This window comes from Polyodon spathula, chromosome 2, assembly GCF_017654505.1.
Source record: "Polyodon spathula isolate WHYD16114869_AA chromosome 2, ASM1765450v1, whole genome shotgun sequence".
Classification (NCBI taxonomy): Eukaryota; Metazoa; Chordata; class Actinopteri; order Acipenseriformes; family Polyodontidae; genus Polyodon; species Polyodon spathula.
This window is the reverse complement of record NC_054535.1, coordinates 44180457-44206987: the sequence shown is the minus strand read 5'-3', so window position 1 is coordinate 44206987 and position 26531 is coordinate 44180457. Positions and strand designations below refer to the sequence as shown.

At 38.3% G+C, this 26531-nt stretch overlaps 1 protein-coding gene across 1 annotated transcript in view; it reads left to right on the top strand.

The window, feature by feature from the left end:
• LOC121296959 (mothers against decapentaplegic homolog 1) overlaps positions 1-26278 on the top strand; it is a 32676-nt gene extending 6398 nt beyond the window's left edge. The window contains exons 2-7 of the mRNA XM_041222934.1: positions 954-1575; positions 14829-15089; positions 15666-15785; positions 23906-24127; positions 24339-24595; positions 24888-26278. Coding sequence (XP_041078868.1) covers positions 1176-1575; positions 14829-15089; positions 15666-15785; positions 23906-24127; positions 24339-24595; positions 24888-25031 — 1404 coding nt within the window. The 5' untranslated portion in view covers positions 954-1175 and the 3' untranslated portion in view covers positions 25032-26278. The remainder of the gene's footprint in view (positions 1-953; positions 1576-14828; positions 15090-15665; positions 15786-23905; positions 24128-24338; positions 24596-24887) is intronic.
• Positions 26279-26531: the final 253 nt, after the last annotated feature.

Here is a 26531-nt window from a genome sequence, read left to right as displayed (position 1 = left end):
TGTGTTTCCGTTGCAGAAGGTCCAGATTAAATTAGCAGTTAGAGTGGGAGCAGGCACTGAGTCTAAATATAGGGAGGGCTTTTAGCTTTCCTGTCAGTTGTTGTTGATAGCCACGCAGACTTATTTTTTATACTACTGCATTTTGGAAACAGCAACTTATTTAATTTAATTTGTTTTATTTTTTGTGTTATATATAATGTGTTGCCAAATGAAAATAGTTCTATGTAATTGTCACTTTCTGATTTTTACAAAGTTATAAGTATTCATTTAAAACTACTGGGTGTTGGAGGCACAATATGTGATGGTTATGGGTTCACAGACAATAGATGCAGGGCCATTTTAAAATGTTACGCCTAAATGGATTTAGGGGAGGGATGATTGATTTGTAACAGCCAATCTTAAGCATTTGTCTGAGTGGTTATGATTCCTCTCGCACACCTTTCAGTTTTAGAATTAGAAGTATAAAATGATTATTACACGGTTAACTAATTAAAGGAGTGTGTGTGTTTTTTTTTTTAATGCATGCATGGCTTTAAATATGCATTATTTCTCCAGGGGATGTTTCCCTGCATAAAAGACTTGCTGTGCTTCTTTATGAACACTGGGTTTGCTGACTCTCTCTTGTATTGAAAGCCAAACTGCAGTGCTAGTGTTGGGACTCCCACTATTTCCATGGTATGTGTATCATTTGACCCTATGTTACTCAAGGACCAGAGATTCCCAGAAGCTATAATAAAATGACATCACTTTCCCTGGAGACCAGGATGTTCTGCCAGTTTTAACTGCTTCCTGTGCTAGGTTTCATTCAGAGTTGGTATACTATTGTTTTGTCCAAGTCCTTAAGTTTGGACAAAATGTATAAGACCCTGCCCATTTTGACAACTTCCTTCCCCTCAATGTTTGTTTCTCTCTCTCTCTCTTGCTCTCTCTCTCTTGCTCTCTCTCTCTCTCAGGTGCTTGTGACAAAGCGCAGTAACCAGACTGAAAGAACAACAAAGCTGGGCTCTGATTTATTCAGATGGCGGAATTCTCACACAACCTTTAACTGAGACGGACAAAAACCTGAATTTAACTGAACTCAGTTGTGTTTTCAATAAAAAAAAAATATATATTTTGTGGGAAGCTGACTTTACAAAAGGTTTTGGTTAAATCAGAAACTGCTCACGGAAAAAACGATGAACGTGACCAGCTTGTTCTCCTTCACCAGCCCGGCGGTGAAGCGGCTGCTGGGCTGGAAGCAGGGTGATGAGGAGGAGAAATGGGCAGAGAAGGCGGTGGACGCCCTGGTGAAGAAGCTGAAGAAGAAGAAGGGTGCGATGGAAGAGCTGGAGAAGGCGCTCAGCTGCCCCGGCCAGCCGTCCAACTGCGTCACAATCCCCCGCTCCCTGGACGGTCGCCTGCAGGTTTCTCACCGCAAGGGGCTACCGCATGTCATCTACTGCCGTGTCTGGCGCTGGCCCGACCTTCAGAGCCACCATGAACTGAAACCGCTGGAGTGCTGCGAGTACCCCTTCGGCTCCAAGCAGAAGGAGGTCTGCATCAACCCCTACCACTACAAGCGGGTCGAGAGTCCGGGTAGGTAGTACTGTAACCCTTAGGGAGCAATTTGTAATGAACAGTTGGATTTTATAATTACTTGATTGAGCTGGTAGTTTCCTTCATGGTGGATTTGTGATGTTTTAATGTGTGTTAATGACTTTCTGGTCGAGAGAACTGGAAGATCAGGTGTTGGGATCAGTTTAACTCATAACTATCATTACAGATTTGCAGGAGCACCTCTTATGATCAGGCTAATTGTGTGTGTGTGTGTGTGTGTGTGTGTGTGTGTGTGTGTGCTGTAAATGCCAACATGGAAGCCAGGACACACCAGTACATCGCATCGCTTCGCCTCAAATCACTTTTTGATATAATGTGTTTCAATGAGATTGGACACACAGGCGCTTCGCTTCGTGTCTTGGATTGGCACGTCCAGATTTCTTCAAGAATAATTCTCGAAGCCCTGAACACTGACCAGTGTGCTCTCGACCAATAGCACTGAACATCTGAACATCTGTGTGACGTCCTGGACAGTAGAAAATGGAGGAAAAGCTTGCCCCCTAATCAGAAGCATAACTAAAAATATGTACAAAGCTCACGAATCCTACAACAAAATGCATAAATGAATAAATTAATTATCTATATTTAAACACAAGGTAGGCTACAAATAATTAGTCAAATGTTCTTTATTTTAATTCATTAAATTCAGCTGGCTCGAGCTAAATTATACAGTATCTCGCTTATATATACGCACACACACACACACATATATATATATATATATATATATATATATATATATATATATATATACATATACATACACACATACATATATATATATATATATATATATATATATATATATATATGGGGCTCTGTGTTTAGATTTTTAACTACTGGCCCCTTGGGCCACTGAGCTTGTGTTTTTACTGGCCCGGATCAATTTTATTGGGCGCAATATATATTTAAATTTTTTTGTCATGGTGGCTTTTATTTTCACTGAGTAGGGTAACCAAAGAGCCCACGGCTCTCAAAAGAAAAAGAAATTGGCTAAGCGAAGTCTTTCAATATATGTCAGTTCAGCCATTCAACATGCACACATCCTGTGTGCTGATCAGAAAATGAAAATACTGTTAAGATTTAAAATTATAATTATTACAAATGATACTCCTTTTTTCACGAACAAACCCGCAACCCAGCTGTTGCAGTATGGTCACAGCAACGCTAAAACTGAATTATAATAATCCTAATTAGGGATGGGTCAGTGTAGTTGATTACATGAAAACAAAAAAACAATTTGAATAGCATATTACATATTCGAGTACACACACAAATGTGTGAACTGAAACAAAATAAATGCATACAGCAAGTGCTAAAAGAAGGAAGTCGAACTTGGGAAACATTGAAATTAGAAAAGTAAATTTAACGTCGTGATGAATATAAAAGGCATACTAAATGTTAAGCAGGACAACACAGTGACTAATAAGAAAAAGCAAGATACTTGGGAGCTGGGACTCTGGTCTGCAGTTCTCAATGTAAAATGTCTACTGTTGACATATTGTGAATGGATAGCAACGTCAGCATTTGCGCTGACCATTAAAAGTATAACCAGGAATGTTCTTTGTTTTGAATTATTTACAGGTTACTGAATAAACAAAGTAACTTGATTTAGATTCGTCTGAGGTCAGTACTTGATGGCTAGTTATAATTGGTAGAAAAATGTTGTGCTATTGTAATGTTGGAATGTATTTTTTATTGTTTTGGCCAGGTTACAATATTTGCACTATTCAGATTATTTTGTAAATGTTATTTGTTAGAATTAAACAGATGTAGAATATTTAGGTTGCTATGTAATGGGTGTTATTTTATTCTGAATACACTACAGTTAATTTGGTTTGCACAATGTTATGCTACTGTTGCTTTAATGGGAAGAGATACGTGCTGTGATGTTGCTGCTCATTGACTTATGTATTTTAATTCAGTAAACAAAAGGAAAAACCTGTGCCGAAGGAAATAGAGTGTTGAACAAAGAAATACAGTCTTAGACATTGTTTGTATACTTTGTGAACCCGGCTAAACTTTACTGGCTTACGCTGTTGTGCTGTGCTTGTAGTACACAAACACATTTGCCTTTTGTTCTTGGGAGTGTAAGAGCAGGGACTAGAGTTCGGTTAATCGAATAAGTGAAAATGTTGCACCCCGTGCATTCTAATAGGAAACTATTCGAAATTTCCATTTCTAATCCTAAACACTATTAAAACAACATTCATAATACAAAATAACTATCCCTCTCGGAGCGTTGTCGCTTGTGTAGACTCTCCCAAGTCAGCGCTAATCTTGCTGAGTGATAAACAAGTCCTGGAAAGATCATGAAGTCACAGCAGACAAACCCCCGAACTATTACTGTGAGAGTGGATGTGATGTAAACGAAATGTTGAATTTTCAACAAAGCTGCTGCTTTATCTGCAAGTCTGAGGAAACAAGGCAGAACATTGCTTTTTTTTCGCTGTCATGATGAGTCAGATGAAGACTCCAGTCTAAATGTTTGTCTTTTTTTTTTCATAATTGCTTTCTTTATGATTACTCATTTCAGCACTTTTCTTTTGGTTGCTTCATTGTAGAAAACCTGATTTTGTAAATGTCCATGTAGAGGGAGCGATGCTTACCAACACAGCACTTTTGGTAAGCAGTCTCAGTTTCTGACAGTACAACAAACAAAAATTCGGATTAAATCAATTACGTAGTTATCAGAGAGGGTGGGGGATTGGTTTGTAAGTTAGTTTTTGTAGCTGTGTGGCAGACTGGTCCGTTTGAAACGGAAGCCATGTGCACTATACTTATACTATGATATTGGTTAAAAAATGTAATCGGCCCAGCTGGGCCTGTGGTGCTTCATAACTACAGACCAGTCTAGCTGCTACAATGATGTGAAATATTCCAAATGAAACCTAAGTTGTGAACCCTGTCATAAGAGGCTTAACTTCAGGCGATTGTAGTTCTGTCCAGGAGTACCTCGTACACACACTGAATATGTCTTTGGAGTCTATACTTCTAAACAAGCTATAGGTGGCTTTTACGGTGCCTGAGTAATATGTGTGTAACCTTCAGTGCACTGGCGCTCCAAAATGAATGGGGCTGAGTTTTAAGAGTTAAAGCGAAAGTCATCACTTGCAAAACAACACCTAGATTGACTTAATATCGTCTTTTTTTTTTTTTTTTTTTTTTTTTTTTTTTACTTACTGCAGTGTACTGGGTTTCTGTAATGCTTAAAGATAGGGTCTGAGAATCATGTACAAGAGAATAAAGCCTTGCGGCACTTAAAATATCCAGCACTGCTTTTATTTATTTTAACCAGATCTACTCAGAATGCGGCTCATAGTGCTTTCGTCACGGACACCCACTTCCTTAGAAATTATTGTAGTGTTTCAGGCATTCTAAATTGGGTGAAAAATACAGTTACTTGGTGTCTTAAAATCTCTGCAGGATTTTCCTGCACTGAAAGTTGCAGATATGTGGGAGCAACTTGGAAAATGCACGATTTCTGCAATCCCATGCTGAAGTTCAAGCCCTGATCTAGCTATCTGTATCTATCAAAAAATGACCCACAGTAGCATTTCACTTATACAGTATAGTATTATTTAGTCTTCCTAGTTTTTTTTTTTTTTTCTTCCCATCTGGACAATGGCTGCAAATGCATTGTATTGATTAGATCAGTTTGCACCCCTAAAATGAATGAAACTGTGAATGCAATGAAGTGGAGTTGGCGTTCAGACCATGTGGCATGGGGTATTTCCATGCCATCTGGTCTAAAATATCAACGCCATTCCTCGTCTTGCAGGTGGATAGTAAATTCATGTGCTTTAGAATAGATTGCAGCCATCAACCTATTTATTCTTTACAGTGAAACGCTGTTCACGTGTTTCACAATGTGGATCTCATAGATACCAATTGCAAGAAATGCACAGGTTAATAACTAGGAGTAGGATAACTATACTGTTGCAGCTAGACAAACAATACATTTATATATATGCATGTATATATATGGATGTATCTCGGCTGCATAGCCTTTAGCCTAATATGTGATTTTTTTGGACTATGGTGTATAAAGCTATTTAAAATTGTTACCTATTTACAGAGTATTAGCTATAGAATGTCTTCAGAAACATTTTGCACTGAAGTACTATAGGCTACATAGACACATTTATTATAATCATTATGTACATGGACGCATTTCGGTTCAAAAGTATTATTTTTATTTATTTATTTTTTTTATTATGCACAAGGCTACACTGTATGCATTTTTGGTATATAAACCCAATTATTTTCACTTGTCTTATATACAGTTTCGGTTCTGTATCACACTCATTTCTGTTCAGTTGTTTAGGCGGTTACATTTTTTTCATAGTTTTTTGCAGTTTGTTATGTCCGGCCTATAAATTGATGCGTAACGAGTTGAGTTAATTTACTAAACAGTTGGACAGTCTACCAGTTACAATCTAAAGAGAGATCTCATTTATATATACTCGGCAATCAAATTACCGTAGATTACAATATTATATTAAAGTACAATAGAAACTATTTACAATATTCTGTGTCAGTACTTTTCTATTCAATTGCAGCTTGCCTCGTCTCACTGCGTTCATCTGCCTTGGGACAGGGAGCACCCGAGGGAGACTGATTTTATTAGCACCAATGCAATGTTTTTTATGTTGAGAAATTTCAGATTTTAGGCTACTTATTAATTTATTGTTAATGTTCAAAATGTGTTCAATGTCCTGTTGGTTAGGTATAGCGGCAATTATTATCCATAGTCTTTAACAATTTCTCTGTGTACCTACTGCCATTGACAATCTGAAACCCTTTCCTTTTGAAAATATTGGAAGGAAAAGGGATTACATTTTTGTTTTTGTTGAATTGTTACTGAAAACAGTTTGTCTACTTGACGCTAATTTGCACGATGAAAGGTCAAACTAACATTCTGAAACACAGTAAAACATGGTTCCCTGTATTTAGTGAACCTTAATTTAGTGGTGGTAAACTTATTTTGGTTTAAATGACACCAGTATTTTTAGATCTGGGACAAATATTTGAGCAACTGTTTTTTGACATGTATTAGGATACAAAAATCAGACGTTCGTGTTCACTACAAATGACAAATACCATCTCACCATACTTTGTGCGACAGTTTAAAAAAAAAAAAAAGGCAAATGAAAAAGAGCTCGGTGTGATATGAGAGATTGGGGTGGGGGGGTGGAATATATCTATCTCTATCCTAGCCATCTATCTATCTAGCTCTATATAAAAACAATAAAAAAAACCACAGGATCAACACAGCAGCTCTGTTTTAACAGCAAAAAGTAAAAGTGCACACTTAGTGATCTCTATTGAAAGCCATCTGGGACAAATGCGTTGTGCTGCTTTAGAGTCAGAATCTCATGGGACAGAAATGCAAGCATGTCATTTTGAAGTGCCTCGCTTAAGCAGTACCCAAGTTCCTGAAAATGTTGTTTAGGATTTAAATCGGTTGTATATTTTTTTGTTGCGTCTATTATGTGGAATGTAATAAACAAGAATCAAAATGGTGCCCCCCCCCCCCCCCCCCCTTCACTTTACAATGCCATTTTCACGCTTTTGTTTTATTTGAACTGTAGTTAAAGTTTCAGTCTTCGTTTGCTTGTTCAGCTACATGTATATATTTTTTTTTGGATGAGCGGGACAGTAGGGCCAACTGGCGAGAGAAAAACAGCTGTACTATGTTGAGAGAGAGAGAGAGAGAGAGAGAGAGAGAGAGAGAGAGAGAGAGAGAGAGCAGGAAATTCCAGACGGGGATAATGAAAGCTTTGTCTTAGGGTTGCTCTCTCCACCCAGCTGCAGCAAACATGTGGTAACACTGAGGAAGAGTGCAGTGGGAAGCTTGTCATCTGGCATGTGGCGCATACAATAGTAGGAAAGAGCAGTGCCCAGCTTGCATTTGTCTTATAGTCTCCTCTTTCTCAGCTATTCCCAGGACTGAAAATACTATTTATCCTTTTGGATTGGAAACAGCTGCAGTATATAGTCCAACATTTACTTGAGTCTGTCATCTAGCTTGATCTCTGAGGAACACATTTTATTATCTTTCATTCAGTCGTCCTTTTTTCTTCATTTTATTTATCAAATACATGCATAGTATATTAAAAAAAAAATGTAAGTTTTTGACAATCGATAAATTGAGTCTTTTTAAATGCGTATGCTCTCTGGACTTTAGTGGTGGGACAAACAACGTGTTGGTTTTTTTTTGGGGGTGGGGGGGGGGTTTGGATATTAGTCTGAGAAATACGTTCATTTGGAAATTTAGAAAAAGCCATTAAATGAAAAAAATTGTTTTTTTTGTGGAGAGATATGCAGGGAGTATATTTCTTGCATGTGACATTTAAACAAACAAATCTGAAAAACAAGAACACAGCTCTGTATACTATTGACATGGCAATACTTCAGGCCATTTCATAACCAACAAATACCAACCAATAAAGAGATTTTAAATGTATTAACATTTCGTTCGCAATACGTGTTCTTTTATAGAATTTAAATAAACTCACCCTTGTGGTGTTCACTTTACAGTCTAACAGAAAATAATTTTAAAAACAAAATCAGAAAAAAGGTTTGTTTTTGAAGTTCAGTTTTTTTTTTTTTATAAAAGAAACAGAATTGCAGGCCTGCTTCTTTGTAACTGTTACCGGCTGCTGAAAAATTCCTCTCTGGCAGTCGATGTTGCCGGTATGCAGAACATTTCCCTTTCAAATTGTGAGTGTTGGAAAACGCAAGGCATGTTGCTTCCACCATAAGAGCAGGTCGTCTTTGACAGAGTTTGGGTTTTTGCAAAAAAAAAAAAATTCCTCATCTACGCAACTGCTATACATGTTTTGCTTTCTGTTGGCCATGGTGGGTGTTTTCTGTGGTAATTGAATCAGTGTTGCTGACGGAAACCAGTGCAGATGTTGCCTCGCTTCCCAAATCCAAAACAGCACCTGAAACCCCAGTTAAGGCAGTATTTGCCAGCTCTGGGTTGCGTGCGTATAATCTGGACTTGTAACAGGCAGGAGATCAAGACAGGGATTGAAGTGGACACGCCCCGCAGGCGCGCCGGATTTATTCACAACAAACAGAAAGTAAGTAAATAAAAATGGTCATGTGACGTTACCAACGATGGTAAAGCACACAGGACTAATACAGCAAGCTGTACAAAAATAACACGGTACAAAAAACTATCAAAATAAAGGTGCCGTAACAACGGCGTGCGCTACTCCCTAAGACATGGAGGTCCCGCTCTATACACCTCGCTCACTATACATTAGTGGGGTTTACAATCCCTGAACTAATCTTCTCTGTTCAATTATATCTAAACCCCGATTACTAGCAGGGCCATCGTCAGTTTTGCTCCTGATCCCGGGTCACTCTCATGGCGATCTGGATTATGCAGCCAGGTCTCCATGTCCGGGTAGCGTGGACAATCTTTAGCCCGTTGTCCGTGGCTTTGCAGCAGCCCCGAGGTGAACAAACAGGACCTCTTTATACCTAGCTGGAACACACCTACTTGCTGATTATCCACAGCTGGCATCATGTGCTTCATTAAATTAATTACAACAATGCACGCACTTCTTTACAATATATACACAAAACCCACTCCATGTGCAGGGCTCCTGCCCTGCCACAGGACTCAATTTCTCTTAGTGTCTTTTTGGACATCAGAAAAAACTTGGATCGAGAGCAATTGTTAGCACTTGCACAGACGTTGTTCATTTATTTTGTCAAAATAATTTCACACGTCAGACTGAGGCCTTTTGCCACTTGCCATATTGCAATTTCTGAAGTAAACCCTTCATTCTGTACATACAAAATGTATTATGTACTTTTTACTTTGAAAAAAAACTAATAAAAAAAAAACACAATACGCATTTCTGATGAATACAACTATTTTATTTTCGTGTTCGAATACATGTTAACAAAAAAATAAAATAAAATTTGTTCTGATATTTTTCCCCACCCCTAATGAACTCTAATAGTACTAGTTGAGGATCCTCCTATAGTCTGCATAAACTCCTTGGTCAAAATGTTCTTGTGACATTTCTGAAAATAGGTTTTGATATACTGTATGCAAAAAACTTTACTGTTGAAAGATTTTCTCAAGTTCAGTTAGTGGTGTTATGAAATAACCCTCCAGTGCCACACTTCAAACACTTCATACTCTGGGTTCTCGCCAGCGCTGTTGAGTGTAACAGGCTGTTACATTGCTACGTGGAAAAATGACGCTGTAATCGGGCCGCTACGCTGTGTTTTCAGTTTGAATAAATGCCAAATAATAATAGTAATCCTGTGAAACATTGTTAATTATTCCTTTATGTGAGAAATTGGTTTGCTTAAATTACTTGTTTAAGCTCTCAATACTCTTCAATGAGTTGGTTCTGACAGCATGTTCTTTAGTTTGGTGCGTGTGATGTTCATTCCCCCCTGTTGACAGATGAGAATAGATCCTGGGTGCGCCCCTGATGCACAGCTCTGTAACAAGCAACACCGTTGCAAATCTTTATTATACCATAACTACGTTCTCTGTAAGACTTTACATTATTTTGACTGACGCGGTTTTCTTTCAACTACAGAACGGTAAAGCAAAATTGTGCGAATAGACAGTACTATTGGTGTATGTTAATATTAATGCCAACCTCAGCTCTAGTTAGACAAGTGGGATGAATAATATTAGTAGGATTGTACAGTCACTACTGTGTTTAAAAAAACATTTTTTTTTACCGTGTTTTTCCACCTGTGACTACTGACAGTAAATATTGCACCGATTCTAACAATAAAACTCAATAAATCATAGTGAGACAAATCCTTTGTTTTAAATTCAAATAAACAATTTACTTATTCCTCCTTTGAATCCACTTTGTTACTTTTTCCAAAAATATATTTTTAGCTGTGATCTTGAAGCTGCTTGTTTCTGGCTTGCCGTCTGTGAAAATGTTCTTTCCTGGCCAGGGGGTATGTTTGAAACCATGACTGTGTCACCTCCCTGTGACTAGTATCACGGTCATATTTTAGTTGTGTGCTTGGGTGACTGGCATTCCTTGGGCTGCATCTTTTGGAACATGATTCTGGTAATTGGCCTGCACAATTTGTTTCATAACATTTTTTTATTTTTTTTCTCGTTTGGCTGCCATGTGGGTTTTTTGTTTTTGTTTGTTTTTTTTACAAGTAGGGCAGTCCACTGATTTGTTTCTGTTCGAGCCGCTGTTCTCCCGTTTGTGGCATGCATATGTTACGTGGTCAAGCTAAGGAGCGTTCATTTGGCAAAATTTAAGTCAAACTAAAAAGTCTGTATTGACTCATCTACCAGCACATACTGAATGTATGGCAGTTACAAGTACATTTTTTCAAAACCTTCGCCACCGGGAAAAATAGTTGAGCCACAAGGGAAAACATTTCGCTTGTGGTGACGTGTTTAGCGGTAACATAGCAAGACAAGCTGGGTTAAATAAATAGATCGTTCAGATGAAGAACAGTAATGTGTATTCCAAACAGTTTTGAGATATTAAATCTTTTCTATTTCAAGGTCTTTAGAAAAAAATCCAAAGTTCCACAATTTTACTGTAATCGTTTTATATGACTTGAGTTTCCCATAGAGAGATTTTCATATAGTATGTAAGTTTTAAAATATAAAATGTGGGACACAGTACATGTCCAGTTTTACTTGTGATAAGTGGGGAAAAAAAAGGTTTTTTTTTTTGTATATTCCTTAATTATGGAACAACAGTGACAAACAGGTTTTCCACTTATTCTTGCAAGCACATGTGTGATCAAGTGTAAGTTACTCTTAATGGTGCAACAACCATATATATCGGCACAACAACAAAAGCAAAACTCCACAATCACATGATCACTGTAAAGTTTATTAGAATATTTAAAATGCGAGATGATGCACGTTATTGATTACTAAAAAAAGCTATACTAAGTAACCTGTATTTTAACTACAAATACAATACAACTCACATGCAGAAACTACATCTATGCAGTAGGGTACAATTTGAAAAAAAAAAAAGTTGTGAATTAAAAAAAAAAAAAGTTTAGAAAACCTAATTTATTCTATTTTTGAAAGAAGACTAAAAACAGCACTAATTATATCCACATAATCGTAGGCCATTTTAATGTTTTGAAATTTAAAAACCGGTTTCTCAGTCAGACAGAAACGATAACACTACGGCAAAAATCTAGTTTCCCGTCAGTGGAATGGCACATATGCTAGGGAGTTTGTCAACCTATGACGCAGACTCTGCATCTACCTGCTGGCAACCATAGGTAAAGAATATTATCCTGACAACTACTTCCACAAAGCGTAAGCATGTGCATGACTTGTCCTTGCTCGCCTGCAGGGGAGTTGCCAGGATCTCCGTTTCTTTCCCCGCCTCCCTGCTCCACCCACCACCACGCTGTGAAAAATTCCTGGTCAGAACACCGATACTGCAACACTGAATACGACTCCTCACAGTGGAGTACTCTGATGCTTGCATAAAGGTTGCTGCGTTATAAATATTCAAGATTGTATTTAAAGTTTTCCAGAATTATTTTTTTCAATTTAAGCAAGCTGTGAGACAAAGGCCTTATTGACTTATCCTTTTCATATTTGCACTGCCATGGTCCTCTTGTTTCCAGATAGGGCTCTTTATATGTGCATACATTTATCAACTGCTGCTTGATAACACCCTTTGGCCCTTTATGTACCTCCAGAGTAAGATGAGGGCTGAATTGACAGCTGGTTAACAAATTGGTGGGTGTTTGGTATTATTATTCCTTGCTGTGCAGGAGGCAAGCATGGACTTGCTCTATCCCTGAAACCTAACTCTGTTGGGTTTGCTGTTCTCGGAGGACTGCAGAGGGATGCTGCAGTGTGGCCTGAGGTGAGGCATGTGCACAACCATATCTAGAAGCTAGATTCGCGTTCATTGAAGCTAGACAAATTGTAGATGGCAATGGTTGACAATATAAATGAGAACTGGTCAAGAGAGCTGTTTATCTAGTTCTGTTTTAAATTAAAAAAGGGGGACACTGAGGGTGTTTTTACAGAGCAGAATGTTTGGCATTGAGACAGAACTCCACTGAACTAATGGTTTAGGAGCAGTAATTCCAAAAATGTAGGCATATCCGGCAGCTATACAGTGCCTGTAGAAAGTCTACACCCCCTTTAACTTTTTTCACATTTTGTTGTGTCAGTGCCTCAGAGTTTCGTGCATTTTTTAAAACTCCGCACTAATAAAGGGAAAAAAAGTTTTTATTGAGAAAAAAATTATATATTAAATACAAAACTGAAAGATCATAATTGGTTAAGTCTCCATCCCCCAGAGTTAATACTTAGTGGAAGCACCTTTGGCAGCAATTACAGCTGTGAGTCTGTTGGGATAGGTCTCTACCAACTTTGCACACCTAGATTTGGCAGTATTTGACCATTCTTCTTTACAAAACTGTTCAAGCTCTTGTCAAGTTCCTTGGGGAGCATCGATGGGGAGCAATCTTCAAGTCATGCCACAAATTTTCGATTGGATTTAGGTCGGGGCTCTGTCTGGGCCACTCAAGGACAGTTACCTTTTTGTTCCTTAGCCACTCCAGTGTAGCTTTGGCAGGTGCTTTGGGTCGTTGTCACGTTGAAAGGTGAACTTCCATCTCAGTTTCAGCTTTCTTGCAGAGGACAGCAGGTTTTCCTTAAGGATTTCTCTGTACTTTGCTCCATTCATTTTCCTTTCTGTCCTGACAAGTGCCCCAGTCCCTGCCGATGAGAAACATCCCCATAACATGATGCTGCCACCACCATGCTTCACATTAGGGATGGTGTTCTTTGGGTGATGCGCTGTGTTGGGTTTGCGCCAAACATAACACTTTGCATTTAGGCCAAAAAGTTCCATATTAGTTTCGTCAGACCACAAAACTTTTTGCCACATGGCTACAGAATCTCCTGAGTGTTTTTTTGCGTACTTTAAACAGGATAGAAGGTGGGCTTTTTTGAGCAATGGCTTCCTTCTTACCACTCTAACATACAGGCCAGATTTGTACTGTGCTTGGAATGTTGTTGTCACATGCACACTTTGACCAGTCTTGGCCATACAAGCCTGTAGCTCTTGCAAAGTTGCCATTGGCCTCTTGGTAGCCTCTCTGATCAGTCTCTTTCTTGCTTGGTCATCTAGTTTGGAGGGATGGCCTGATCTAGGCAGGGAGTTGGTGGTGTCATACATCTTCCACTTCTTAATAATTGCCTTGACAGTGCTCCAAGGGATATTTTAAATCCTTTTGATATTTTTTTTAATACCCATCCCCTGATCTGTGCCGTTCAACAACTTTGTCCCAGAGTTCTTTTGGAAGTGCCTTGTTGTTCATGGTTGAGTCTTTGCTTTTTGAAATGCACTACTCAGCAGAGGGAACCTGCTGGAACTGCTGAATTTATCCTGAAATCATGTGAATCACAACACTTTCACAGGTGGAGACCACTTGTGATTTTGAAGGCGATTGGTTACACCTGAGCTTATTTAGGATTGCTATTACAAGGGGGGGTGGAGACTTCTCCAACAAAGCTATTTCAGTTTTTTAAAAATTTTCTACAGATTTCTAGAATTTTTTTTTTTACTTAGAAGTTGTGGGGTATGATGTGTAGATGTAGAAGGTGTAAATTTTGAAAGGGGGTGAGACTTTCTATAGGCACTGTATATGGCAGGGAGGAGCTTTTTGTATATTTGTCTTCCCACGGATGACCTAGCTGAGATCCCAGAATCTTCATTCTAAAATATGCTTTTATTAAGCAAGATTCTCATTGACACACAAGGACGTTAAGGTGAACTGCCCTTGGCAATAAGGAACAGCAGCCCATTTTCACACCTAGGATATGATAAGGATGGAGGCTGGGCAGTTTCATATGTATTTTTTAAAAGGGTTATTTTAAGTATAGTTAAGCTAAGCAATTGTATGCTGAAATACAATACATTGAGGAAAATGTAAGTAGTTTTAAAGTTATAGTACCTAGACTTTTGTACTGTTCCACAATGTTGAAAAGGTTTCTGTAATATAAAAATTCTTACTAACTAAACTCTTTTTTTTGTGGGCTCAAGGAACTGTCCATCGGCTTAGAGTCAAACTGAATGAGTCGAGATTCTAACGGGTCCTCGGCTAAGCACTAATCCACTTTGGTCTAAAAGAAGTAGGACTTTGGCTGCTTAGAACTGTCTTATTTTTTTGTCTCATTTTCTAATCTTTGATTTATTCCCTCCCCTCTCCAGTGCTTCCTCCGGTCCTGGTTCCCAGACACAGCGAGTTCAACCCTCAACACAGCCTCCTGGCACAGTTTCGCAACCTGGCCCAGAACGAGCCCCACATGCCTCACAACGCTACCTTCCCTGACTCCTTCCCCCAAGCCAACAGCCACCCGTTTCCCCACTCGCCCAATAGCAGCTACCCCAACTCTCCAGGCAGCGGGAGCAGCAGCACCTTCCCACACTCTCCTGCCAGCTCGGACCCTGGGAGCCCCTTCCAGATACCAGGCGAGTGCCTGGACAGGTGGACTGTGTTCCTCCTGATTTCATACCTGGTGGTGTGTTCTTCAACGTTTCAAAATGTATAAAAAAAAAAAAAAAAATGGAAAATTCCACCACAGTTTGTTTGTTTTGATGTGAAGTAATAAATACTAATACCATATAGTTGCTTTCGGAGCTTTTCAAATTGTGGGTGTGATTTTTTTTTTTCTAATTTATTAATTTATTTATTTTTGGTAGTGTCCACCAGGTCAGATTGAAATTACTTTGGATCACTGTTGATCTGAGGAAAAAACCTGGAGGCATTGTTACTCAAACCCAATCTCTTCACTAAATTAAGTTTTTCACTTAACTATCTGGTGTGATTATCCCCCAGGAGGGATGCATTTCCCTGTCGACAAGAATATATAGGAGGTTCCCATATGTTTGTATGTGTGTCACACTAAAATATATGGAGAACCATAGAACCACATAGCGTATTTAACTGTGATGAAACTTGGTAATGACATTCCCAAGTCAGCATTGAGCATTTGAATCTCTGGCTATTTCAGTGTGTCAATGCAGTCTGTTACTTTCTGTTTTTAGCTGAAACTCCTCCTCCTGCATATATGCCCCCAGAAGATCAGATGACTCAGGATGGCTCCCAGCCTATGGACACCAACTTGATGGCACCTCCTCTTCCCCTAGAAATCAGCAACAGACCAGGTAAGCAAACCAGGGCATGGAAGCTTTTTGCTTTCTATACGTATGGTACATTTGTTGGTCAAATCTACAGACTATGAAGAGAAAATGGACAAACCATATTCTATCACATGAAATGTAATGGTTTGTCTAATTTAGGATTCGCTTATTTTCACAGGACTAAAATATAAGGAACATACATAGTTCTAAAATATTGTGTGTGCTTTGAGACCAAAATTTTATATATATATATATATATATATATATATATTATATATATATATATATATATAAAATTCTTTTACCCGTATTGAAAAGGGGCTAAAGTGAACTTCACTTGAGAATCATGTCAAAAAGTATTTAATTATACCCACCGTTTAATATGGGTGGATTGCAAAGCACCTAAAACCTTTTTAGTATAATTTTTTTTCCTCATCCACAAAAGCAAAACATTTGCTGCAAAAGATTTGATACAAGGCAGGATTCAACGATAATGTGGCACAAGTTACTTTTTTTTTTTTAAATTTTAAACATTTTAAAGGTGTGTGATTTGTCAGTTGCCAAAATCTCAGTCAGCAACTGAAGAGGATAATTTCATACCACTTAATTTGCACTGATGAAACATAACCTGGTTAACCATACTGATGGCATATAAAATGCTTAGATGACAGATATGGTTGCATTCTTGTAGAACTTAAGGACACAATTAAATAAATTTCGACAAGGAATTGCATTAGTTCCATTACTTAATTCAGCACAAGGTGGTTTAAATAAATACTTTCTGATTTTAAATATAGGCCTACTATGTTAGTTTGGGATAGTAGTCAGTCTATTTTAAAACAATTTAACAAAATTGAATTAGGTAGGTGTTTGCTTTTAAAGTTAGTTTTTACATATAATTAGTCGAATTAAAACGCTACAGAATAAGACCATTTTGCTACCTACTTTCCAGGCAGGTATCAAGTCCTTACTACTGCTTTAAGTTAACTTCTAGCCTTGGTTATATCAGTTAATGTCTAGTTTTGGTATTTCAGTTGTGTTATTATATTGCTTTGTTTTGGTATATTATTGATCAAAATAGGTGCACAATATCAATGTATTAGTTTGTTAAAACGGACATATATATAGATATATATATATATATATATATATATATATATATATATATATATATATATATATATATATATATATATATAATTATAAAAAACAATATTTAATAAAAAATTATAAATAAATTACAAAATACAGGTTAACTGCTTCATCTTTTACTTTCAGTACCCTGACAAACATCTGTTTTGAAATGCAAAGGAACATATGTAGGTGCTTTAATGATTAAAGTATTTAGTTTCAGGTTGTTTCGATTCCCAAATGAAACAATCATGAAATTGTTCTCGAACCGTTGTTGGAAAATTGTACTAGGAATGGTTTTGATCAAAATTTGACATGGCAACTTGCCAGTTTGCCTTGTTTATGGTTTCAAGATGCACAGTAAGTGGTGGACTGTAGCAGGATTAGAGAAAAACCTGAAGGCTCAAAGCCTGTAGGTGAACCAAAAGTTGGTTCATTTTAATCTCCAAAGCAAGTACAGAAAATGCAAAAGGAAAAGTAACTTGATTTGTTTCTGTGGCTTCGTGGTCTGTCTAGAATTGTTTATTTATTCGGTCAATAAACAAATAGCTTTTCTGTTCATGCGTTCTTGAAACGCGCATACCCAAAATTTTGCGTCCCTGTGGCAGGCTGGCGAGTGGATAGAGGCCCAGAGACAGACTTCAGTTCAAAAAAATAACTATTTTATTATAAATAAACAAAAATAAAGTGCACAAGGGCAAAATAACAGATACTCAAACACAAATAAAGCAAGAACAAAACTCACAAAAATAAAGTTTCCAGGCTGGGCAATGCCTTCACTGGATTTAGAAAATTCAAAAACCACAAAACAAACACCAACCTGCTTCCTCAGCTCCCTGTCCCCCAAATGAGAAGCAGAGGCCTCCTTTTATATCAGGTGGCTGGGCGCTGATTGATCGTTAATCAACCTAATCAACTAATCAACCCCAGCCACCTGAACATAATAAACCCAGGCAGGTAGGGGAAGTTAACCCCATCCCTGCCAATTTAAAGGGCAGAGCTTTGCTCTGCCACAGTCCCATACATCAGATACTAAACAATCAGTTGTTAACACCAAAGGCTAATAAACTCTGCAGCTCTGCTAAGTGACAGCCACTGCCCTGAGCATGGCTGTTTTTTAAAGTTCTGAAGTCTCCTTCATGAAGAATCCGATTGAGTTCTTAGAGTCCCTCATAGCGACAAGCAGATTACTTGAAGTAGTTGAACACAGCGTTGACTGTTTGCCTATACCTCTTAATGTTGTGTACATTTTGCAGCGGCACCTGAAGAAACCAGTGCAAAACGATGTGCTGCATAATGCACAGATGTCCTTCGGGTATTCAGTTGTTTTAAATGAGTGCTCACGCCTGATTTACCCTGCCATCACGGCTGCTTCAACAGGCCCCAAATCGACAACTTTAGCTAATCGATTACCACCACTAACCTTCGACCAGACATTGTCTTGTGGTCTGGATCAGCATGCCTTGTTCATATTTTAGAGTTAAGTGCCATGGGAGGATGCTGTGGATGAGGTGTATGAGAGGAAGAAACTTCATTATGCTCAACTAGCTGCTGAAGTGGAACAGTGAGGATAGAGAGTCCGGGTTCCACCAGTGGAGGTGGGTTGTTGAGGATTTGTGACGCAGTCTACAACCCGGTTTCTCGGAGATGTCAGGTTCAGTGGCCAAGAGTTGCGTCACACAGTGAAGTACCTATCTGAAGCAGCAGAAAGGTTCTGGCTGGGGATCTCAAGCACAATAGAAAGAAAGCAACGCTGATGTACAGGTAAGTAAGCTGGGCTGAGTTGAGGGGTGATGCTGGGACCCCAGAATCGCTGTCGAGCCCTCTTGAGGTGTCGTGGGTTGGTCGACTAATCACAGATGATGGAAGGTGCCCACTTGAAGACCCCAGAGATGTACCCTATTTAGCTTAATCCAGATGGTTGACGTGCTGATGTGCTGGGGAGACTGCACTGTGGTTGATCCCTGGAGCCAGCATCGCAGCCATTGTGTGTGCTGATGTGCTGGGGAGGCAAAATGAGCTGATCTGTGGAGCCAGCATTACACTTCAGCCATCAACACCAGGCAGAAGGATATCTACATCATCAGATGGAAAGAAACGCAAATTGATGGAGATGTAGATGGATCACATTAGTTTACTGTAAAGCTACGTCTTAGTTGGTGCTTATCTTGGCGGGAGCAGAGTTCAAATCAGCATGACGTTTTAACATCCACTCTCATGTAATGGAAGTCCTGAAGACACTCTTCTCACAGACTCAGCAAGAGCATGCTGAATGTTTGTCAGATGAGTGATGTCTGTATAAATCATCAAATTTGAGTTTTGTATGTAAACTCTAAAGCCGCGTTACAGAAGAACTTCTTGTTTTTCTTTTTCTTGTGCCATCCAGTATACTGTGTTTTACTGTGTTTTACTGAGTATTACTGTGGATTCTAAGCACTGTTTGTTGCCTTCATCTATGTATGTTCATCTTTTTCTGCAATCCAGTAACAGCAAGCACTGCCATATCTGTGTCTTAAGCGAACAGTCTTAAAAATCTGTACATCCGCCTGTATACATTTTTTTTTTGCCCAGAAGCCTACAGTACATCTTGCTGTCTTGATAAACAAGCCACAGGTACTTAATCTCCCATTCTGAATGGTAAGATCATATTTTTTGTTTGCATTACTACTACTTGCAACTGCTTTGGTCACTGTTGTGCTCATACAGTCAGAAGTAGATGGCTGAGATGCAGTTGGGTGATCTTCATGAGAATCCCCAGAAAATGTTGACTGCTTAGCAAAAAAAAAAAACATCCTATTGACACCTGCTTCGCCATATTGTCACAGACACTGGTCTGGCTCCAGAAATGTCTAAAAGTAAATATCCTTAATATTGCTGCATAAACCAAGTATGTGGCTTATTGCTGCCATCTACATGACTGGAGTGTACCTTAATCAAGGTTGTTATATTCCAGAACCTTTTTTTTTTTTTAAAACAAGTATTTTGTGTTCATTTTTCTGCAGTGTAATAGATTACCATGAATATGCATGTCTGCGGCCTTTTCCCGTTCTGTGTGTCCCGTGAACGCAAGACACAATATTTTTCTGTCCAGTGGATTTATTTTGCGTCCTAGGATGCAAAACATTGCATATCTGAAATGTCTCACTTAAACAGTGCCCAACTTGCTGGAAATGTTGTGTAGCGATTTTTACATAGGCACACATGGGGGCCACACCCCCCCCGCCCCTGTTGCTGTTCTGCCTCTGGCTGCGTTCTGAACAATATAATGGTTTTTATTACTTTTTGAAAACGAACGACTATCCAAACGAAATGTTTACATTTTGAGTGAATATCCAAACACAAAAATCCTGTGGTTGTCCCAGTGTGTGTGTTTGTGTGTAAATAATCAGTTAATCATACTGAGGGCCATAGGTAATGTCTGAAATTTGACCATGTAGTTTAGGTTGTGCTGGTAACAAATGTCTTTCTCCACATTTGCTTGTTGTAGATAATATGCTGTTTTATGCATTTTATAGGCAGACATTATAGGCACAAATGTTACGTTTGTTTACAAGGTGCAGTGAAGGCATTTACTGTAGATGGTACGAACCATGACAGTATTAATTAGGCTAGATATATAATAAACCCCTTTGCAGCCAATTGTTTTGTAACCTTTTTACCACACTGTCTTTAAAATAAATAATAATAATATTTGACAGCAGTTTAAAAAAAAAAAAAAAATCTATCCATCCAAACCCTAACTTCACCATATAGTAAATAACTTTAGTGAAAATGTTAATAGGTTGCATAACAAAACAGGCACTGTATGAAACTGCCAAAAGTTTGTACAGACTAAACTTTTTTTTTTCTTTTTTTTTGCATTTGTCCATAACCATGTTAAGGCTGTGTTTTACCCAGTTCAACTCTGTCTCCAGATTCCTCAGGACCACTGGTTTTATAGAATATAAAGTATCTGGGTTGATAGATGTGGCTATGAGTGTATATCTCCATTGCAACAAGCATTACACAATTGGAATGGCTGTGCTACCAAAAACGTACCCAGATATCTGCATAATAACTAATGTAAAAGTGGCAAAATATTTCAAAACGGCTAGTTTACATATGTGTGTTTAAACTTATTAGTTCTAAATTGTGACCAGCACTATTTGCTGGAGGTTCTCATCAGAGATTGGATAACAAGCTGTGTCCTGTGGAGCTGGGTATTTTCCATTGTTGGGCTTTTCTGGGAATGGAGAAATGAGGTGCACCTGCTCACCATCACAGTATTATAAAGGAACACTGAAACAAACATGATTCTTTCTTCAACAGGCCAGCTGGCATTCTATCAGAAATGAAGTGGCATTGATGTAGCCTTGACATTTACTTGTACTTCATAAAATGAAAATAAATCATAGCTCTCATTTTAAACCATAAGAACTCTCAAATCCTTTATTTATTGTCATATCTTAATCCTTTTATCTGCTGGTTTTGTAGTTGTACTGTCTTCATTTTCATAATTCAGTTAAATTACTTCCTCATTCTTTAATTATTTTACATGTTTTCTTCTGGCAGTTATTTCTTGTCAGTGGCAATGGATTTCGGCAAAAACAGTACGGCCCGCAAAAAACTATCGACCATCTGCAAATGTTCGTATTATTATATTTAAGATAAATTATATAAATATCTCCCTACCTTGTTATGCGATGATGACTTGCAAACCTGTGGCTCAAAAGAAGCTTTTAATTGCCATTTGAAATACATAGTTTATAAATGAGAGGAGGCCATTAGGACCATCTTGCTCGTTTTGATTGTTAATAGCTTGTTAATCCCAGAATCTCATCAAGCAGCTTCTTGAAGGATCCCAGAGTGTTGGCTTCAACAACAATCCTGGGGAGTTGGTTCCAGACTCCCACAGTTCTCTGTATATTAAAAAGTGCTCCCTATTTTCTGTTCTGAATGCCCCTTTTATACTATCTCCATTTGTGACCCCTGGTCATTGTTCAAGACCGAATTAAGACATGCCTTTTCAACCTAGAATAATTATGGTCACTCTCCTTTGCATCCTTTAAAGAGTAGCGATATCCTTTTTATACCGAGGTAACCAGAACTGAACACAATGTTCTAGATTAGGTCTTACAAACGCATTGTAAAGTTTTAACATTACGTCCCTTGATTTAAATTCAACACTTTTCACTATACAGTGCCTATAGGAAGTATTCAACCTGAAATCTTGATGCATTTAAATGTGATTTTTACATTTAAATGTGAATTTACAATTACCTCCAGGTGCAGGGGATAACTAAACAATTAAACAATTAAACCCTTAGCCCATTCACCCAAACGTGCATTCTCACATGTTTTTTTAGCAGGGAGGATTTTTAACCCCCTCCCTGCTATCTCACAATCCATTAAACCATTTTGGCTATTTGTTTTAGATTTTGATTTGTCTGCGTTTGGGATGTATTTGTTTTGTGCCTCTAGTGCTACGTTTTTGCTAAATAGCCATCCTTTTTCTGTGGATGTTTTTTTTTCTATTTTACTCAAATCTACTTCTGTTAATCTTTGTGTTGTCACCATCATTAAGTTAAACGGTACCAGACCAGCCATTCATTTAACAAGGTCAAAAGGTAACCCTAGAAACCATCAATGCCTTGCAACAGCTTCGCCCTACAATAGCAGTGCTATATTGAACACCACCTGATGAGTTCACTGTAAGTACTATGCTTTGCAGATTTTTACATTTTTAAACAATGATTTCAAATACAGCTACATTTTCAAGAAATGTGCCACTGTGCAGTTTAATGTTTCACTTTTAGGTGGTTCAAGTGAAATGTCTATCAAAACATATTCAGAGATGCTGCTTGTGACTCTGTTTATGACTCTTTGAAGATCATGGGATATCTTCGCATGTAATTAAACTTTATACTTTTAATGGTTAACTTATTTTGATGCCTTTGAAGATGTTTGAATCAAAATGCATTTGCACCCCATTCTGCCTTCCGAGATAGTAAATTATGTCCCTTCATATATGCAATAACAGAGTACCAAGACATGCTTGTGCTTGACAAAATCAATATCCCTGAGAAGCATTCTAATTTCAGAATGCAATGTATTTGATAGGGGATGGAGACAGAGACAAAGGGCAGAAGTGATGTTGCGATCAAGTGTGGTGGGGACTTGGTAAGATAGAGGGCTGTCCGTCCGTCCCGAGCCCTATGTTAATGTAAAACCCTCTGAAGGACTCAAATGGAACCTTTTTTAAATTCTTTATCATGCTTCATTTTAAAAATATTCTGTTAGTCAGACATCTTTCCCAATCTTTTATAAATGTCTCTTTTTTTTTTAAAATGAAACAGGCAAGTTCCTTTACTAACTTATTCCTGAGAAGAACTTAGTGGTCAGTCTTTTAAATGCAAGATTCTTATCAGTTGTGCACCTGGCATAATTCAAACAAACATTTGTTCTGCCTTTGCATGAGTGAGTTCGTCAAATTTTCTTAACTATCTTGCGCCCCGATGTCTGTTTTGTATTCATGCGGAACATCTCTTGATGGTACGTCCTATCTGTTTCATGCCACGAACAGCAGAACACAGGATTACAGGCAGCAACTTCATATGCATAGGTAGAATACCGACAGTAGAATACTTGTAGAAGAAAAAAGAAAACAAACTGTATTCAGCTGATGCCAAGGGGATTAAATGCAAGAGCATTAAAATTCTCTTTACAGTGACTCGTGTCTGGGGCCTGGGTTCTGGTTTAACCCTTTCGAAAGGCACAACAAAGCCCAGATATTAAAGTAAAATGTGAATTGGGAGTTACAAAACTAAGACATTATAAACATAAGATATTAAAAATCAAGTAAAACTGGTTCCTGTGCCATCAAGAACCTGCCGTCAAAGTGCACCCACTGTTGGAAAACGATTGAGTGGTGCTTTGACTTGGCAGACCATCATATCTGCTTGTTACTTACATGCTTGATCTTTACAAGAACCTTTCTAATATGTTTTAAATCCATTTTTTCCCCCCCTCTGCAGATGTTCAGCCAGTGGCCTATGAGGAGCCGAAACACTGGTGCTCTATTGTTTACTATGAGCTGAATAACCGTGTGGGAGAGGCGTTCCATGCCTCCTCCACAAGTGTGTTGGTGGATGGCTTCACTGATCCTTCAAACAACAGGAACCGGTTTTGCCTTGGGCTCCTGTCCAATGTTAACCGCAACTCCACCATTGAGAACACTAGGCGGCATATCGGCAAAGGCAAGCAAGTCTGCATTGTATCACAAAACAGACAAGGGTATAATTCAGCATCAGGGGCATGCTTCTATTTATTTATTTATTTATTTAAAAAGGAGGAAGCTGCCAAATAAACTAAACCCAATAAAGTGGATAGTATTTCATTTCCTGATTGAGAGCACTGCATTTTCTACATTTTGGTTATTTTGTACACCTATGGGTTTGTTTTTCTCAGGAGTCCATCTTTACTATGTTGGAGGTGAAGTGTATGCCGAGTGCCTTAGCGACAGCAGCATCTTTGTGCAGAGTCGAAACTGCAACTATCACCACGGCTTCCACCCTACGACGGTTTGCAAGATCCCCAGCGGCTGCAGCTTGAAGATCTTCAACAACCAGGAGTTTGCTGAGCTTTTGGCCCAGTCGGTGAACCACGGCTTTGAAGCCGTCTATGAGCTTACTAAGATGTGCACCATCCGCATGAGTTTTGTAAAGGTAAGTGAAGGGGTGAGGGGGTGGGGGATAGTAAAATGTAATTTGGCTCATGATTTGCGGGTCAGCAGTGAGAAGGTTATAATTTGGTTTCCCGAATTAGTTGTCCAAATCCGGTGCCTATTGCATTAATCTTAAAGCCATCATAAAAAGTGTCACAGTTAAATACCAAGTACTTGGTTGAGTACCAAGTCAGCCAGAGATGCTTTTTGTTAGTTTTTGTAGGGGAAAAATAACTTCTTGAAATTTGAAATGAGATTTATTTTGTTGGTAAAAATATATTTGTAACCCCCAGGGTTGGGGTGCAGAATATCATCGCCAGGATGTCACTAGCACCCCCTGCTGGATTGAGATCCATCTGCATGGTCCTCTCCAATGGCTGGATAAAGTTCTTACACAGATGGGATCCCCTCACAACCCCATTTCTTCGGTGTCCTAGGCAAAACTCTTTCCTTGCCCATCGCTGTTGAAAACTAGTATTGCATTTCAAAGGGGGGGGGTTGCATTTTACTTGAAGGATGTTTGAAATGGGCACATTGCAGAATGGCACAGGGGTGTGTGGGAGTCTGGAAGATACTTGATCTTTGTGACCAGCTGTACTAATCAAGACCATTTTTCTTTTGAGTATCAGTGCTGGTCTTGTTAATATGTTTTAGTTTACATCAGTATTCCATTGTATACCCAAGCAGTTAGTGGCTCTCTTAGTGGGTCTGTTACATGAACATTAAGAATTAAAAGGTGGAAGATGACCAATTGGGGGATGGGGGGGGACAGTAAATAGTTTATTTTGTAGCAGAAGTTGTCATTAGCTTGTTTCTGTATTATAATCATGGTCAAAAAAAAATTCCAATTGTTTTTTATGCTCACAGATGCTTACACTGTAGGATAAAGATGTGTTGCACAGATGTAAAACTACCAAGAGCCTTTTTTTATGCTTCCCATAGCAGTACTTCAAAAGGGGGGTGAAATACAAAATAAGATTTATCAGTGTCCTCTTAATAACCTTTCTGTTGTGTACTGATTGTTACAGTTGTTAAATGGAAATAGTGTGAGATGTATTCTGCATTAGAGTAAAACAAAAAAAAAAAACTGCCTGTAATGTTAGAAAGTTTAGTATGGGTAGAATAGTCTGCAGGATTATGCAGGTAGTTGTATTATGGTAGAAAACCAAAATAAGCAGAAAAGCAGTTATACATGCCGCCCGATGTGCATTTTACAGGTAACATGTATATTGCTGTGTTACTGACCTAAATCATTTATTTTACATAAAATGTTATGCCTGAGCCCATGTGGCAAACACATTTTTTGTTTTGGTCTTTCTTTGTTTTGAAGATGTAGACATGGCTGTTGCTGTATTAAATTAGTGACAGCCAGGTCATTTCTAAACTTTTGATTTTATTTTTTTAAGCTTTGCAAGACCCAGCAGTAAAAAAAAAAAAAAAAAAAAAAAAAAAAAAAAAAAAAAAAAGAAAAAAGTTTTACAGGAGAGTTTGTTTTTAAACTGACATTTTGTATTCACTTTTTTGTATGATCTTTTCTGCTCTTGTTATACGCACTTTTACTAAATGCTTTCCCTGTCAGTTTTTTGTTTTGTTTTGTTGTGCTGTATGTAGTGTTCCCGGAAGGCAATTTTATTCCATGAATATCAAGTCTCTACTGGAAGATTCAATAAAAAAGGTTTCATTAGCACTTGCTTCCTTCCCTTCTTTCCTATAAATAAAACTTTTCAATTCCAGAGAACCTGGTATCCTGCTGACTTATTTTTGCAGGGTTATTTAAACACTGTGCCGGAGTGTTGGTGACCATGACTTTCGGTGGCTATTCTATTGAGGTTGTATGAATGAGACGATACACTTGAGTTACATCTGTCCATATCTGTGATCTAGACAACATGCTTTTGTTACACAGCGGTGATTCACTTTCAAGTATGAAATTTAAC